General features: G+C 40.2%; 1 protein-coding gene across 1 annotated transcript in view; it reads left to right on the top strand.

The window, feature by feature from the left end:
* RFX8 (regulatory factor X8) overlaps window positions 1-15,977 on the top strand; it is a 33,040-nt gene extending 17,063 nt beyond the window's left edge. The window contains exons 11-16 of the mRNA XM_050332500.1: window positions 636-694; window positions 4,774-4,930; window positions 6,446-6,540; window positions 7,684-7,798; window positions 11,584-11,871; window positions 15,715-15,977. Of these exons, the coding sequence (XP_050188457.1) occupies window positions 636-694; window positions 4,774-4,930; window positions 6,446-6,540; window positions 7,684-7,798; window positions 11,584-11,871; window positions 15,715-15,761 (761 nt within the window). The 3' untranslated portion in view covers window positions 15,762-15,977. The remainder of the gene's footprint in view (window positions 1-635; window positions 695-4,773; window positions 4,931-6,445; window positions 6,541-7,683; window positions 7,799-11,583; window positions 11,872-15,714) is intronic.
* Window positions 15,978-18,855: the final 2,878 nt, after the last annotated feature.

The raw sequence follows: 18,855 nt of genomic DNA, 5'->3' as shown, positions 1-18,855 counted from the left end.
TGATCTTTCTTCTTTGTACAAACATCATAGAAACAGAAATTTTCACTGAAAATCATTGTCTGTCTACAGAAGTTGCTTTATACTTGATTTTCCTGCAACTGAAAATCAGTTATTTTATATTTTATTCTTAAGAAGTGTATTTTTGGACCTTTTCATAATTATATAACACATAAACAGGACAAAAGTAGAACTAAAAAAATCAACTCCTATTCACAGTGCTGCAGAATTATAGATGCATAAAGGTGGAAATGTAAACTGTCTTAAAAAAATTCAGGAGGTTTAGATTTACAATTGCTTTCATTCACCTGAAACCATACAGGTAAAAGAGCATTAGTCTTAATTAGGAATTATTAAATGTAAAAAAAAGTTGAAAGTATCTTTCCTGTACATCATGGGTTAATAGACTCACAGTGAAGGAAGAGTGGTGACCTGGGCAGTTTCTCCTTGCAAGCTTTGACTGCAAGGGTCCCCAGACCAGCCTATAATGCTGGCTCAGTGCCCCCACTATGCTCTCTGTTACCCTCCAAAGCTCCACTAGGGATCTATTTTGTAACTTAAAAGATCTGTCTTCATTAATGTATTTTAGAATGTAAAATATTAATGATGTGAAACATCTGCCTCTTCTTCTTTAACAGAAGTTAAAGAGTTTGTAAAAAGACTCAGGAGACAGACAGACCTTTGTAACATGGCCAAGGTACGTTGCAGAACCCGTGAAGCAAAAAAGCTGGGCATCTCATTCACACAAGCAGTTTGGACTAATTTTCAGATGCTCCATTGTAAGACAATAGCAGCGGCAGCATGGGTGTTCTTAACATTATACTGACCGTGGTCTAAATCATGCTCACCCTCCTACTCATCTATTCCCACATTGTTAAGTATGCTGACAGGACGTTTTCCTCCCTCTGGATTCTGCAAAAGCCTCTGAGATGTGGCCAGTGGTCCCCCATGGAGAGGGGAACACAGTAGCTGGAAGGGTCCAGTGACAGTTTCCAGTATCTTCACTCATCCATGCCAAAGCCAGTCAGACAGCACATGCTGGAGTTATTCTAAAGTTGGTTTTAGGCAACGTCCTGACCACTCTCTCTGACAAATGCTGCAGCAGCCTGCGCAAGGGAGATCACTAATACACTTGCTGTGGAGAAGCTGCGTGGTCAGGGAGTAGGCCATGAAGTGTCTAAGGGCTCAAGATCCCAGGGTTCAGCTGGAAAAATCTTCTCCATCCTCCGCTTTGACAGTGTTAACAAGACAGACACAGGGTAGCCCCCTCTGCCCTTTCCTCCTCAGGGTCCAGTCACTCAGACTGGCTTTTTCCTTGTGAAGAAAGAGACAAGAACATCTCTAACAATTAATATTTTTGCCTGCTTTTTGCTCTGCAGTATCATTCTTCTCAGCTACAGAAGTGCCTCCAGAAGCTGCATTTTTAAACTTTTGAACATTGCAAAGTAAATAGTTTCATTCAGTGCTGCATTACTATACAGGCCTGTACCCTTTCTGTAATATTTCTTCCACTGTTGTCTTTGGATCCTTCCAAACCCTTGGGTTTTGATATGGTCCAGGCCATGGCAGACGAGATAGTTCAGAAACAGGGAAGAAAGCAAAAGAGAACAGTGGTATATTCTCTCCCTCAAACAACAAGGACAAGATTTTCCCAACGTGCCATCTGACTTGAATCACTGTGTTGTCTCCCCACAATAAACAGAGGGAAGGAGGGAAGGAGAGGGAGAGAAGGGAGGTGGGGAGAGGGCAAAGGGGGTAACCGAGGGAGGGAGGGAGGGAGGGAGGGAGGAGGGAGGGAGGGAGGGGGAAAGGAAGGAAGGAAGGAAGGCATCATCACCAGCAGAATACAAAACACACACCCCACTTACTTTAAAAAAAATTAATGATGCACAAACATGCATAGGTGTGCTAACACAGGCAACAAATTGACTTTTGTGAAGTGCTAAGCACTCAAGGTTTCCATTTACTGCAGTAGCCCTTGGAGATACTAATACCCGGAAAGCTTAGCTTTTTGTGCTTCTAAACAGGGCTTCTTATGCATTGAAGAACATGATCCAGCAAGATCACAAGTGTCAATTATTCCAGCATTTGATTTGCATGCTCAGAATTCATATCATCCTTCTTGTGATGTTAAAGGGCTGGTTGTAGCTTTTTGAGTCTTCCCTTCCTATTCCTAATGTGCAGAAAAGCTGCAGAGTCAAAATTAGATTTACACCCTCAAGATGTAGGGCAAGAGAACTGCAGCTAGGTGGGGGAAATTCTCTAGCAGCAGTTTCTGGCTACTCTGCATCCCTTTTACACTGTTTAATCAGCACTAAGTGAGCACAGCAGAACCAAGAATCAGGGTCAAATCTATGCTTATAGCTCTCACAAGTAAATGATGTTTGTACCTTCTCTAGAGCCTCTTCAAAATACAAGGGAAAAGCAAAGGAGTTCCACTGTACTTGATTATTAGTCCCATCATCAATTTAAAACCAGTAATTTCAATAAGTAAGACTGTGTAAGTCTTGTAAATGAGCATCTCCATAGTCCTTCAGCAGTCACATAGCCTTGATTACAACTTCTGTTATAGATCTTGCCAAAGCCATGGGTACTGGGGTCCAGTGAAATGGGGTAGGAAAGAAATACCAGTTAATATCCTCCTGCAAATTGCATCCCCCTGTCCAAGACATGCCACAAGATGGTGAGATGAACAGCACAGGTGTTTAGAGTTTTCAGTTTGTGAAAAATATGCCGGTGGTTCATGGAGAAGTGGACGTCCCTTAGAAAGACCGCTGAGTAGTTTAGTCAGTCAGACCCTATCCTAGGCTTGTGTGGACTCTATCCTGTTTCACACTGTAACCCTCCTCAGATGCTCGTGTAAAGTGGGTGTGAGTAGATCAAGCGATACCTCCCTCCTCCTCCACTGTATTCTCCTGGCTTCCAGCAATCTGAGTTCTGAGATCTAATATCCACACCATGATATTTAATAGCTTGATTTTTGACATCACAACATCTTGGGGTAGTGAGTTCCAGGGTTTGATTATTTCTTGTGAGAAAAAGTACTTTATTCTATTATTTTAAAAAATTCTACTCTTCTTCATGCAATTCTCTCTGCAAATCTCCATCACATCCTTCCTCAGTTAACTCTGTCCAAACCTGAACTTTATCTCCTCTTCTCACATAGGAGTAATTTGATATTTCTAATTACCCTTTTCTGCTTTCTCTGTCTAAAATGCACCTGGGATTTCAGCTAGAGACTTATGGTCAAAGCAGGTGAGAGTGCTCCTGATGAGAAGTACTACAGAGGCACAGTGCAGTTGTAGCCTCTGAACAGTGTAACCACATCATCCCTTGTAGAGTACTTTGCAATAATTTAGCCATCTGGTGAGAAAATATGAACAATTTTGTCAGGGTCAGCATTCAAAAGAAAAAAAGCAAATTTCCCATCATGTGTAGATAAAGCAGGCTGACAGCTGCTACTACCTGGACATGCAGAAGTAATTAGAGCATAAAAAGGTGCAAATTCCCTTTGAAAAAGGAATGTGAATAGGATGCTTGTCATTTCCTGGAGCTGAATCCTGCCTCTGCTAAGCTGTTTTTAAGTGTTGTGAGAGCTGGCTCTCAGTCAGCATGGAGTCAGGTGCTAGCAGGGTACTGAAGAAGCTGCCCTGGTAGTTCCCCGCCTCACGTGTTCTTGTTGCAGGGTCTTCTTCTGACACTGAAAACTCCAAGCCAAATAAAAAAAATGCCTTTGTCCTTAACTTAGATGAAGGGGATTACTGAGTGAGAATCAGAATGTTTTTGGTATTTCAAAGAGTTAGCAGAATGACAAGATTGGGAATTGTATTTGCAAACAAACTGCATTCCCTGCTGCTTGTGGGGTCATGGTAAGCACCTGGTAAATGGGATTTGTTAAAATGTTTATCAATCCTGAAGTTTTCCTGAATTTTACAAAACTTTTTTTTTTCCTCTGGAAGGCCCAAATGGACAAGGATTATTCATATAAAAGTCCAAAATCTAACAAAGGCTTTAGGATCTTACTAATTTCAGTATGGAAGTGAGAGACCAAATGTATGGGTTAACAAAATTTCATGGATTTGGATTTGCTTTCCTTGACTGTTTTCATCATTTCATCAAGAATTTTAAGGAATACTGTGTGATATTAGCAATTAATCAAAAAAAAAAAAAGTGAAGAGATGAGGATCAAATGTTAGTCTGAAAATCATTTGCAATATCTATCTGAGTAATACTTTTTGGGACAAATATGAAGACAAATTATTTCACAAATGACTCGTAAGCAGATAAATGGGATAAAATCCCAACTGATATTATTTTAGCTAATAACCGTATTTCTAATGTGATTTTTACTCCCTCAAAGGTTTGGACAACTGGAGAATTGAATTGAATTTACCTTTGCATTTATTCGAAACGTATTAAGGACAGGTAACATCGAGGGAAAACTGTCCCTCATACACCATTACATGCTTTAGACAAAATACTGGTTTTTGATGTAATTACAGAAACTCTAGGCAAAACAAATTGCCCAGATAATTCAAGCATGTTAGCCTTGTCTGCTTCATCACAGACAACACAAAGTGCATTGGAAAGAACAAAAGTCTCTTGAAGACTTCTTATCTCCTTTGATCCCATACCCCTTGACACCCAATTTGGAGACTGCTCATATGAAGTCTAGTATTGACTAAGGGAAGCTTCCCTTTTTCAGTTTCCTTACTTGGCTGACTTAAGGGCTTGAGAGAATGAAAGGCATTAACTGTTTTTTTTTATTCTCTACAGACAGTAAGAGCACTCTTGAACAACAACAGCACAGTCACTGTTCTGCGGTCAGGCTTGCATGCTGTCTTCAATGAGCAATCTCTGGATGTGACTAAAAACCTCTTTCGAGACAAGTTTCGGAATCCAAAGAGGCGGCAGAAAAACATACAATTCAAATGTAATTTTTTTTGCTATATTTTGTCTCTCCATTGTTAAAGCTCCAGTGTTTCCTCTTGCTCATTCATGGCATCTGTCCTAATGGGAATTACAGTCTTGCTGTAACCCAAAGGGCTGGAAAAGAGCCAATAAAATTGAGAATGGATCATGTAGTATTATCCTCCTAACTCTAAAGGTTAAGAATTAAAGGCTGTCCACTCTCTCTCTGAAAGCTTTTTGTGGCAGCAGGAGTAGGATTTGTGTTACTGAATTATATATCTTCTAGAAGAAGATTGCCAAGCAGGCATATTAATTTTTTCTTTCCTTTGACAGAAAAGACGTTTTCAATCATCTCACATCACATTTTTCTCTGTTATTAATCAAAGCACATAAATTTCTTATGGCTAGGTTTTGAAATACTATATGCTGAATTGGACAAAGCCTTTCAACTTTCATGTCCTTTTGCTGTATTGTGGCCTGTGGGATCAACGTTGTGCTGTAAACAATAAAATACTCAGTTTCTATGCAGATGTGACGTAATGCATTTGCCAGCTTAATGAAAAGGAAGAGAAACATAATGGCAAGTTAATTTTTAGATTAATGGTCTGCCATTTAAAATGTTAGCAAGAGATGGGCAAGTTGGACTAGGCCATGTACAGAACTGACGGGGGAAACATCAGCTCTTTGTTCCTGCTCCATCACTGATTTGTGCACTGACAAGGGATATGCCACAGACTTTCTGTGACTGCTTTCAGTAGGAATAATAATTTGCCTTCTTCACAGAACCATCAGGAGAACCATTTCAATAATATTTGTATGTATGTTAAAATCAAAACCACTGCACAGAACACTCTTATTACATTTTTCTATTATGTTATCAATGATCTTACTCCTTCCAAGGTGGATTTATTGCATTCTCTGTTTTCATTGCTTTTCCAAACTGTTATTTATAATAAGCAAGGTTTCACAGACTCTCTATATATGATTTCTTGAAGGAAGATGTCTCAGTTAGAAGGGTATACATTCAGAGAGATGCAGTTTCCCTTTAGGCATTGGGCGGTAGGTTCCAATCATTTGGGGGAGCAGCTGCACTGATATGTGGCAACATTATCTGTATTTCTGTTGGCCTACAGAATATTCTGCATTTAATGTTATTGTTTTAAAAATACTTTCTCCCTTCAACAGATGAACCTAGATTATTTTTTTTCTCAACCCTATAAAATCTCAGATATGTACGTTAGTATTACCTATAATCAAATTCCAGCTTTTTCATTAGAAATGCTTTTTCTTGTCACTTTTGCCATGATGACTAGGTCAGTGGAGTTATAGTGGAAATGGACATGAAGGTGAATTCTGACTGCTTTCAAAGTAGAGTACTACTCCTCACTAAAGAAATAGTATATTAATCAAAACACTAGAAACAGATGTCTTAATATATTTTAACATAAAGATAAAAGAAGAAAGCTAAAAATTGCAGAAGCAAACCAAAAGGCAACCCAATCACTTCAAGCAATCATCTCTCTTCTGTATTTCACAGGTTTGAAAAACTTAATTTCTTCACTGACATCTTCTACAGATATTCGGGATCTCCTGAGCAGTTTCTCTTCAGATCTTCAGACTTTTGTTATTAAGGTATAAAATTAATAATTTCAGTAAAGAAAGAGTGATCACATAATTTATCCTGGTACATGCTAACTGTCACTAGTCTGCGGGAGCTACATTGCACACCAGCAACCTGACCAGACTGCAGATTTGCATACTTACAATTTATGCATGCTGTGGAAAAGGGAGAATTAATTGGCATACAAAAACTCCATCTGTGCAAACAACTACAAGCATATTTCTGCTCTTATATCCATTCAAGCGGTTTCAGTATCTGCTCTCATTTCATAGACACATATTATCACAGTTGCTAATAAACCAAAATTCAGAAGTTATCTGTGATTAAAAATGAAAAGAGTACTTCCTGATCCCTGAAATTATTGATTCATTAAACTGTTGGCTTTTAGCAGGTAGTAGGAGAGTGACAACTTCTAGTACAAAGTCTCTAGCTCTCGTGAAAGATTCAAGTATGACCATCCTCACATATGTACCTTTTGATAGATTACCCATGTACCTTTTGATAGATTACCCATTCTACCATTCCTCTTCCTTCCCTGATTCAGAATTAGTAGTAGCTGGTATGCTGCATTGGGTTGGTTGCCAGACCAGTTAACTTGGGTCTGGGTGGTACTTAGAGTATCTTTTTTCCCTTTCTGAAGAAGCAAAATAAACTGTACTTATTTGACCATTTTTTATTTCTTTTTTAAATTAAGAAAGATACTTTGCAGTTCTGTGGTGCATTCATCTCATAGAACCCTCAGGTACCTCATGGGATGGTATAGAGAAGAAAGAGCAGGACTTTTCCTGGGGTTTCACAGTTATAAGGCATAAGGAAATAGAAAGGAAAAAAAATTACTATGAGAGTAATTAAGCATAGGAAGAGATTGCCTGGAAAGGCTGTGGAATCTTTATCCAAGAGAAATTTAGAATTCAGTTGGACAAGTCCTGAACTAAGCTGGCCATGCTTTGGACAAGAGATCAGATTAGGTAATATCCAAAGATCTCTTTCAACCTCAGCTATTTTAGGATTTTAACAGAAAAAAAAATGCTTGTTGCTTTTTCCACCTTTGTATTGAAAAACTTGAAACTATTTTCCAGGGAAATAGTCTGCCACACAATAAGGAATTCTTTTAATCAACTTTATCGTAAACCAATTATTTTCTTTATCTGCAGCCAAGCAGGAGTAAAGAGGCATTTAAAAAGCAGGCATCAGATTTTATGTTGAAATGGAACCTCCTACTGAGCACTGTAGGCAAGATTCTGACCATCAACAGGACAGACAGTTTTGGTAAGTAGGATCTTCGTGAATCTCATTTGATATATCCCTTTCTGACCTGAGATGACAGATACCAATGGATCTAAAAGTACTTAAAGGGAGGGTGAAAAAAGCTGGAGAGGGCCTTTCCATAAGTCCAGGTAGTGACAGGACAATAGGGAATAACTTTAAACTGAGAGTAGTATTAAATTAGATATTTGAAAGAAATTCTTTACTGTTAGGGTGGGGAGGCACTGCAACAGATTGCCCAGAGAAGATGTGGATACTCCATCCCTGGAAGTTCAAGGCCAGGCTGGTTGGGGGTTTGAGCAACCTGATCCAGTGAAAGGTGCCTGGCAGGGGAGTTTGCACCAGACGGTCTTTAAGATCCCTTCCAACCCAACCTACTTTGTGTTTCTATGACTCCATGATTTGAACTGACATAAATTCATGCTACATTTAATAAAGTCATTCCTTCTTTCTTCTCCCTTCCTTCAATCACCATTCTCCTGATGATGTGGTCAGGGAAATTAAATTATTAGTTTTTGACTAGACCACTTGTCTGAGCAAAACTCTAGGATGAGCAGAAGGGAGGAGAGTAGGGGCATGCAGATGGAGATGGCAGGAAGGGCAGGACTCCCTCTTTTGGCAGAAGTCATAGTTTGTCTGTGGGGAAATGGGGAGCAGCAGCCTAGGTGAGAGTCTCTGCTCTCCCTCCATACCAGAGCTGCACATCACAGCAGCAGGGTGTGATGGAGAGCTGGGGTCACTAATATCCCAAACCATAAACATTCCAGGTCTCTCAAGTGATAGCTCCAAGTCCTTCAGGTTCTTTCTATATATTACAGAAAGCTGCTCTACCAGAGAAGGTCACTGTGATAACTACTTGCCAGAAAGGCAGTTCATCTGACAACAGCTATATGTTCTTTTTCCTTATGCCTTACACTGACCTAAATGCTTGCCTAGCCAGCAGCACACCGGTTGAAGGTGTTAAACTGACTGAAAATAGTAATTCCTTTAGCTGGGTTAGTTTTTTCTTTTTTTTAGGGCTCTGAGCTGTCAAACACCAAATCCATCACACACCAGTGCAAGGCAGGAGAAGTGAAGGAACTGTGCAGTCATGTTCACTTGAAGTGATTTGAAGTGGTACAACCATGTCTTAAAATCAGTTCAGTCTCTACCCTAACTGCCTTTCTTGTCACTTGTAACACCTTTCAGAGGTTCCTCTCTATTATTCATTATGCAGAAATGCACCATCTCCTATGAGAAGCATTTAATCCCAAACTGTATGAACCGCTACTTAGATTTTCAAAGCAGCACCTTCATATTTTTAACTCTTCTGTTGGATGGGGCTTCACATAAATAGCCAAAGGAAACCTCATTATCTTCTTTGAAATGCTCCTCCAAAACCATACTTTCATGTGTTTCCTGCAAAGACATAACAAAGGAGTATGTTAAGGTTGTTGCCTTTTGTGTTCTTCAGTATTCTTATCCAAATAATGCCTGTGTTTGTGCATCTATTAACATATCCTTCTTCTGCATCAAGCTGCTACCTTTTGCCTTATGTAAACAGTCTTAAGCAGGATCAGAGTTTTGTTCTGTGTCTGCAGGGAACATAGCACAGTAGGGCCCCTCATCCATCAGCTCCTGCATTTCAGTAATAATAAAATAATCAGTAATTTCTTTATCTCTGGAGGAGTTCTGCACAAAACTCTCCAATATTACATGCAATATTCTTAGCAATGAGGAAATTCGGAATGAATTCCAAGAGCTGCACTGGAAGCATCATGTTTATTGAAATCCCCCATGATGATGACATCCTCTTCCCTCTTTCCACCACAAGAAGAGTTTAATGAATTGTCTGCTTGTTCTGCAGTTATTAAAGGATGGGATGCAACAGATGAAGTGCATGTACTCCAGTGCAGAGCCTTCCTTAACTAGTTACAATTTATATTTTCACCTCACTTACGACAGTCTTCCTACTATACTTCAATAACACTAAGATTTAATTTATTCTCATATATGAGAGAGTTAAAAATGGTTTTTAGTCTTTTGCTGTGATACTCCAATAATTTGGTCATTATTGTCTTCTTTCTTAATAACCCCAGTTCTTTAAGATATTGGGTTATTTGATCTAATGATGTCCCTTCTTTCACATGTTTCTATTCCATTAGGATATTGAGTTTGAGCAGACAGGCTGAAGCAGTTCTGTTAACAAGCCATCTGGTGTAAAAGTTCTCAGGGTTATTGCTTTTCAGAAATTTCTTAAAACTCAGCATTTCTTGCAGGAATGGTGGGCATCTTGCAAGTCAAACTATGTAGCATCCACACTGAGGAAACAATTACTTAGGGAAGCGTGTGTGTGCCAGTGTATCTGGCCAAATGCAGTATATCTCACACCCAAAATAAACCACATAGTAGTAACCAAAACCAAACTTACTTCTGACTCAATCTCTTGCCTTGAAGTTTGCCACATCCAGCACTCATAATATACTGGCATACTTACACCTCAGAATTTAGAATTGACTTTTACCCTTTTCCAGCCCAGCCTCCACATGGGTGCTGCCTAAGTGCAGTTGGGGGAACTGTGCAGTTATCCCTGCTGAAAGGCAGCACGGAGCAAGTGTGCAGCCACAGTCAGGGCTACTGGGACATCTACAGCTCCTTCTGCTCCACCTCCTCTCCAGCAATTGTGCCTCTACATCCTTCCCTCACAGAGTTTCATGTCAGCTCACACACCTCTGGTCTACCTTCCAAGGCATTCCAAGTCACGAGGTCTGGACAGTGACCTGTGCATTCTTCTTTTCCAAGCAAGCTGCTTCAACCTAGTCCCTCTTGTAGACTGTGCATTATCCCATCCCTCTGTATTATCCCAAGGGACAACTGGAGTGGTAGCTTTGGTTTCATGCTTACTCACTGAATATGTTGAAAATACCTGAAAGACTGACAGAAACACTCTTGGACTACTAGTGTCAGGTCTGTATACTTTCAACTCCAGCTATAAAAATCCCTTTCCATAGATAAACAAGCATCTACTTTGTTATAGTTTAAAGACCTCCAAAAGGGTGAAGAGCAGAAGCAGAAGCTTCTCAGACCCATTTAACGTCAAAAGAGACAGTACTTTTCATTTATAAAGCTCTATAAACCTTAGTTGTTCATGTAAATTGTGGTACCTCCTTGTTGATGTCCATGTAAACTTGTTTGTGGGATGCAGAGGTTAAATTACTTTATATACAGAATTAAATTACTTCATAAATTCCTACGCAGATTTATGGCATGGAAGAAGATCTACTTTTTACTGTAAGGGCTTCCAATCAAGGTGTGATTCAAATGTCAGTGGCCTCAGTGAGTCTCTCTTGGCTTTTAGCAGTTATGGCTCAGGCTGCAAGGTAGGCCATTTAATGTCATAAATACAAGACATACAGATGTCTTGTAAGGAGGAGGATTTGCTTGGGAAGAGGTGGAGTGATTTATCTGTCTGAGGGGAGAATGGGAATGATATGTGGTTATTGATAAGCCTTGTAGTAGAAGTGAATGTGGGGGAAAAACTTGACCAGGAAAGTGAATGAACACAAGTACACTTTCCTTGCTAAGTTAAGTAAGGGAAAAAGCTTTTGCTTATGTTTAAAATCTACCCTTGGTGCCTATTTTGCTGTGATATCTGGAAGTATGTAATTTTGTAAGTCCTGTTCAATGAGTGCTGATCTGCTACTTTATCTAGCCCATTGCTATAACAAAACTCTTCAAAAAAGAACACATTATAAAGATAAGCACATTAAAAGGTTGTCATAATTCTCTTTGTTTTTCTTTAAAACTAGGATCCTGGCTTTTGTTGAATTTGCTACTCGTCGATTTTGCGGCTCACGTTTTCCAGACCTACATAGAGGAGGAGAAAGAAGATGGAAATTCCTTAGTTGCAAAGCAAAATGACGTCCCTGTTCTGTGTGTTTATGAGCCCAGCCATCTCTCAGCCTGTTTTGCAGAGGATCAGCCTCAAGCCAATGCTTCACAGACAGCTCTCATGATGCAGAACCAGAATAACTTTGGATTAAGCACTATTTTCCAGAGTTCTGAGCTGTTTGGTGAACACAGCCACTGCCAGGAAGGTGAAATTAACATTAACTTAAAAGAAAACTATGACAAAACCCCAGTTATAAATTGGGTAAATTAGGAGGGATTGGAAGGGCTGTGTTTGGTTGAAGGGTTTTATGCATGTAAAGTAGAACTAATGAAAACCAGATTTTCATGGAGCTATGTCCAATGTCCCTGAAAACCTGGAGCCATAGAGCATCCTTCTCATCTCACACCTATGCCATGATCCTATCAAGGGATTGTAATCTCCACACCACCCACCTCTTCAGCACCACAGTTCCCTGATCTTTCCCTAGGTTTCCAACAGACCTCTGGTGCTCCATCAGATTCCCCAGGTGTTGGCTAAGGAAGAGCAGTACTGTTCAGGTGGGCTGGGAGCAGGTTGTGGGCTAGCTGGCAAAACAAGCTGCGTGTATTTACGGATCAGAAGAGAGAGGGCACAGTGTGGTCTTTTCTCACTGTTGGAAACAGTGAGAGCACATTCTTTTCTCTCCAGTTATCTGTTAAAAGATAATTAATAGATTATTTTAATAGATTTTTCTGCATCTATCAAAAGATGCAGAAAAATTAAATCCTTGAGACCTTTCTCTCCACCAGACTTCCTTGCAGTCAGTCCACTGCTCCAAAATTACTAGGATAAAGTAAGGCATACAGGTAGAAAACAAGATAGACTTCTAGGATACAAGGCTAAAATATAAGGACATACAGGAACATGGATCAAGTCTCTGTGCTTAATGCAAGTGATGAATTAGACATTCAGCTGTTTTCAGATTGCTCTTCCATGCAGTAACATGGAAGTTAAATTAAATTAAAGACATTGTCTTAAATCTCAGAGAACACTGTGTTTTCCAGAAAATTGTGAAGGACAAATATTAATGGCACCAAGACTCACAAAGAAAATTACATTTTTGGGATGACCCTCCCAAGAGGTATTCAGTTTCCATATACTAGGACCAGGAGTGGAAATTGACTGTTTTAAAAACATCTTTATTAGTTATAACGACCCTTAGGGGACCCTAATTTCTTAAACATAGGATATGCTAAGAGTAGCTCAGCAAGGAAAATTGGAGGGGAGAAAGCACGTATGAAGGGGACAAACTGAGAATGATATATACATGTGATGGGCATATTTGATAGATTTTGTTATTTTTCAAATGTAAAATAATGACCCATCCTGCCATACCACCTTATAGTCAAAAAACAAACTGAGCTGGGTGCCAGCTATTAGCAGGAGAGCTCTAAATCACCGATGATCAGAAATTAGGAAATAAATCACTAGAAATCTCATTCAGTATCTGCCCTGCTTCCTATGCTCTTCACTGTGCTGCCCATATGGGCTTTTGTATGTCTTCCTATGCCCATTTCAATGCTTTTTGCAGGTGTTTGATCCAGACACAGACAAGGGTTTGATCCAGGTTTGGTCTGTGTAAGTGATGTGCCTATAAATATGTCTATCAGTTTTGCATGTTTTGTACCTGATTGCAAGAACAGAGCAAGGCTGATTAGAGTGAAGGATAAGGGGTGTCAGAGTAAGAGAGGAAGAGTATAAAATGTGAAATGAGGAGTAGGACAACTTGAGAGAAGTTATGAATGAGGAAAGGACACAGTGAAGGATTGAGTGTAGATAAAGTTTAGAGATGAAAGAAGACAAAAGATGATGGATTCTACCAGTCCACGTGCCAGATGCTGATAATGGTGGGATAAAAAGAGATTCTAGTAAGAGCCTGTTGATGTTGTGATTCAACTTTTTGAGGGAGCTGAAAAACTTGAAGCTGCAGCTCCAAAGAGCTTCAGGATCTGTGATAGAGTGAAGGAGCATTTCTGCCCACTTGTGTTCTTCAGACAAGTGGTAGCTCCCACCTCAACCATTGCAGATTCCTTCTTTTTGTGTGTCAATACTAATTCCATAGGTTGATAAAAAACACAGCTGCCACAAGCATCTCCATCACCCACCACTTTGTGTGGCCATCTCTGTAGGTCCTCTGAGTAGATTCCTACTGTGTGAGAAATTTTGTTCTGTAACTTTTGATCACCATCATCATCGTGCTCCCAGGCAACCATCTCCCAAGCAACTCTGCTCCTAAGTAATCCCCCTTTGGCCACAGCCCATTCTGTTGGATATCTGAAGCCTTGGTAGCCTTAGTGGCATCCACCAGCCACACTGCTGTTTCCTGGACTGCATTTCTGCTGCCTAACATACTGCTCTGTGTATCATGGATTATTTCATAATATTTGCTTCACCTCATACAGCTTCAGCAGCTCTCTGTGACCCACCAGTCAGTTCCCATCCTCTACTCCATCCACTGCCCACAACACCAATCTCCATAGCATTTTAATCTTGTCTCACAGGGCATTTCTATGCCTCCTCTACAGTCTGTTATGCTGGGGGAAAAAAGCAGTCTGGTCATTGCACCTCCACTCTCACCTCATTGAAATTAGTGCTAACCACTCAGTTTTGCTACAAAATCCTGGAAAAATGAGAGGGAGGACTGGTAACAGAAATCGGAAAAGAATCTCCCAACCTTACCCTGTTATCAGCAGCACCAATATGTGACTGTGGATTAGCAGCTCACTTCATGATCTTTTAGTTGTCACCTTAATTCTTTCTCTTCCTTCCCCATCTGTTTTTGGTTTTCCTTTCCTAGTTCATGCTGAATATAAATTACACCCCTCAGCAGAGAAACTGTATTTTTCCATTTATTTTTAACAGTGCAACACATTTCTGATTCTTATTTTTAAATATAGTTTTAAGCATGAAAATAATTGTTAATAGTCTTGAAGAAAGAATACATTCCAAGTTGGTGACATCTCCCAAGGAAAACACTGGTTTTATATGAAAAAATGGAGAGGGCAGGGAGTGAGACAATAGAAGATTTGTACACACTGGCTTAGAGGGAAGTGTGGCAGATGAATGCTATATAGCCAAACACACATAGTATGAACTAAGAATTGATGAAACTAGTGGCAGTAACGGGGATGTTCTGAGCGAGCAGTAATCTATAAAAGTGCAACTCAGAGAGCATTGGCCCGATCTTTATTCCTTATCACAGAGCTTGCAGTTGCTTTCTCTCAGCACGAATAGCATTTTTTTAATCTAGAAAATCCCATTCTAGGTTTCTGCTCTTTGTTCCCTTGTTACCAAATTAAAATCCTATTAAACTTCACACCTGCAGTGGGTTTATCTGCAGAGCACTGTGCTGTAGCTTTTAATCCAATTCCACACCTTCGTAACATAAAATATACTGCAAATCAGGACACAAGGAGACTGAGGGTATGCTATTCTAGCTCTGTTAGCAGAGAGCAAATCCAACACTTTGATTTGTTAAAATGGGAGAAAAAAAATGACATAGTTAACTACTTGACACATAGGAACAGTAAGTGTTCATCTGAGTGGTCTATATAAGCCAGGATACAGAGATCAAGTGAAATCATTAACTAAAATGGTCAAAAAACGAGAGCAAAAACATGACCCTAATTGAATTCAGTGTCAAAACTTCTGCTGATTTTAAGCAAGACAGCATTTCAGCATGAAAAAGCAGTTCCCATTAGGACAGAGACAGGCTGAAACTATTTGTTTTGAAAGTGAATAGAAGGGCTCATAGCAGAAACACAAAGTGTGAATGACATATTAGAAGTGGATGTGGCCTCTTGTTAGACCTTTGCCTACCTACGAGGAACCCCAGCGTGTGCCTCCTCTTGTTGGGTTTATTGATGTAAAATAAGGCTTGGCATCTATAAAATACCTCGGGTTAAACTGGAAAGAATAGGGAAGACTTTTTTTGTTCGATGAAGGGAGAAACTTACAATTTACAGTTCCTATTGCCAAAACATTTCCATATTTCTTTTCTAATTTTTAGCACATTCAAGTACTTTTGGAAGAGAGATTTATTACAACATGTACTAAATTGGATCTTCAAGTGGGAAGGGAAACACTTCTTACTCAAAAAGACGGACAGACACTTCTTTGCCTCCAATGAACAGCAAATCTTCAGAGAAAACCATCCAGACTTGAACATTCTTTATGCTACACCATTTTTACTTTTTGTTACAACTTTATGGTATACTGTTTTCATTCTCTTAAATTTAAGATTTTTTTCTCACAGGAAATACTAAATGCAAAACTGGGATAGCAATGCAGTTATTTTAAGTTGTCACGTGATTTGTATTATTTGAATAAATCTTCAGAAAAAAAAGGTGAACTATTTGTGGCTTACTTTTATGTATTTCGTGTATTTTTCTGTTGTCAGTAAAGCTGAAGACCTACCTCAGGTAATTGTGGTAAATTTATGTGGAAGCTACAGCATAGATCACAGAATCACAGAATATACCAAGTTGGAAGGGATCCACAAGGATCATCGAGTCTAACTCCCGACCTGCCAAGAGTCACACCATGTGCTCGAGAGCATTGTTCAAATGCTACTTGAACTCTGTCAGTCTTGGTGCTATGACCACTTCCCTGAGGAGCCTGTTCCAGTGCCCAACCACCCTCGTGGTGAAGAACCTGTCTCTAATATCCAACCTAAACCTCTCCTGACACAACTTCAGGCCATTCCTTCGGGTTCTGTCACTGGTCACCACAGAGAAGAGATCAGCACCTGCCCCTCCTCTTCCCCTCACAAGGAAGTTGTAACTGCAGTGAGGTCTCCCCTCAGTCTCCTTTTCTCCAGCATGAACAGACCAAGTGACCTCAGCCACTCCTCATACGGCTTCCCTCAAGGCCCTTCACATCTTCGTTGCCCTCCTTGGGACACTCTCTAATAACTTAATATCTTTCTTATATTGTGGTGCCCAAAACTGCCACAGTATTCAAGATGAGGCTTCACCAGTGTGGAGCAGAGCAGGACAGTCACGTCCCTTGACCAGCTGGCGATGCTGTGCCTGATGCCAACGAAGACGGGGTTGGCCCTCTTGGCTGCCAGGGCACTGCTGACTCATATTCAACTTGCCACTGACCCTCAGGTCCCTTTCCATGGCACTGCTTTCCATCCTCTCATTCCCCAGTCTGTATGTACAGCCAGGGTTGCCCCATCTGTCATAGTTCTGATTTTAGCAAGGAATTTTTCTTTCCCTTCCCCCACCGTGTGTGCCCTGTGTATAGGCCATCAGGTAGCTATCAGGTGAACAAAAGAATTGGCTGGTCCACTAATGGCCGAGAGATCAGTCTCCTAGGAAACAGGCAGATGAAGGATCTAAAGTCTACTTTTTTCTCTCGTCTCTGGGGCAACAGGGGAGGAGGAATTTTGGTGGGCTGGGGGTGTGGCTGGCACGGAGGTTGGGAGGAGAGGCTGGTATGCTGGTGGGCTTGGGACCTGCTGTGAGCTGTAGACGCTGCCTGGTTCTTTTTTCTCCCCTGTTGGAGGGGAGTTTGCTGCTGCTCTCTGTTCAGCTGTTGCCGGCTGCAGGCCCTGCTTAAAGCAAATTCTAACTAGCTGAAGATTGTGAGTTTTTCTTCCACTGAGAGAACTTTCTGTTTGCTGGTTTTTTTTTTTTCCTTCCTCTCTCTTCCCCCTCCTCCCCACACCACCACTCCCTCTCTCCTGTCCCAGTGTGGGAAGGGAAGGGGAACCAAGGGGTGTTTTTGTTGTTGTTTTGTTGTTGTTTTTTACTGGACATTACAAGTTCTGCACCTCCAGTGATCCAACAGCGCCACCTGGTGAATGGTACAGGACATTACAAGTTTTGCATCTCTAGTGACCCAACAGCACCTCCTATTGACTGTGGTTGGAATTGCACCAAGGAGCGCAAAAAATTGAACTGTTTACTCTTCCTTTTGCTGGTTTATTGGTTTGTTTTTGAAGGGGATTACTGGTGGGTATAGGAGTATTGCTTGGTTGTTTTACTTGTTTATTTTCCCATGTTTCTTTTAATAAAGGGCTCTTTTGTTTTCCTTCAATCAGAGCCTCTTAATTTTGGATTTATAATTGCTTAGAAAGAGAAGTTTGGGTCTTTTCTCCTAACTCATCCTCAGCAAAAGACCCTTGTCTCATTTAAACTGGGACACCATCCCAGGTGCAGAATCCAGCAACATCCACCAGATTCCAGTCAACTGGGACCTCTCTGTATTCTCAAGACTGCTCAAAAATCATACAGAGAGGTTTTGTGATGACATCAACCAGCTCTTTGAGGATTCTTGGGGGAATCCCATCAGATTTGTAGGATCCAGCTGGAGCAACAGATCCTGTACAGTTTCAGGGTTGACTGGGAGTTCATCATTGTCACAGTCATGGTCCTCCAGCTCTATATTTTATATAGAACTTAGCACTCATTCCTCTGAGAAAACAACTGCTTCATTTCCCATTTCTGCAGGATACAAGAATCAATATATCACATATAATTCTGTCAACTGAAATAAGTTGTATATAATGTTATTGACTTGTTTATGTTAGAAACTAGGTTGTTTGGACTTGTTCAGAAACCTTGGCATAAATTTGTGTGAAATAGTAAATATAGAAGATGAAATTTGTATCTTGTATGCATCAGATTGTGTGAGGAAATTCCCTGAAACACCAGGGAAATGGGGGGGTTAAATATTTTTGAAGAGTATGCCTGCAGTGAGTTGTCTGGGCCTGGTTGCTATTTCAAGAAGGGACAACCACTTCGTTATTTTAAGAAAGGACATATCCTGAATCAGAGAAAAGCACTTGTCAGGAACTTAGGAAGCTTTCAGTTATTTTGGGTTTGGAAATCTACATTTATTTTCTACTTGCATCTCTATCCCTCTGTCTCAGCTCAAGCGCTGAAGTGGGAATCAATATTCAAAAGTGTGGTATTACAGCATATGCAGACAAGCCCATGTGCTAAAGGAAAAGGTAATCATGTATTCTGCAGATAAGATTAAGAGTTTGGTGCCAAAATTACATACTCTAGGAAAGTATCTTCACAGTCAGAAAAATTCATTTGGGCTTTAAGACACATTATGCCCATTTCCACTATCCTTCAGATTTTTATGGTGAAGAAAAAAAAAACCAAAACAGAATAGGGGGTCTAGGAAAAATATA

The sequence above is a fragment of the Myiozetetes cayanensis genome, unplaced genomic scaffold, assembly GCF_022539395.1.
Source record: "Myiozetetes cayanensis isolate MyiCay16 unplaced genomic scaffold, myiCay2020 scf5-8, whole genome shotgun sequence".
In the NCBI taxonomy this organism is placed as follows: domain Eukaryota; kingdom Metazoa; phylum Chordata; class Aves; order Passeriformes; family Tyrannidae; genus Myiozetetes; species Myiozetetes cayanensis.
Note: the sequence above shows the minus strand (reverse complement) of the source record. Positions and strands in the feature narration are given on the sequence as shown.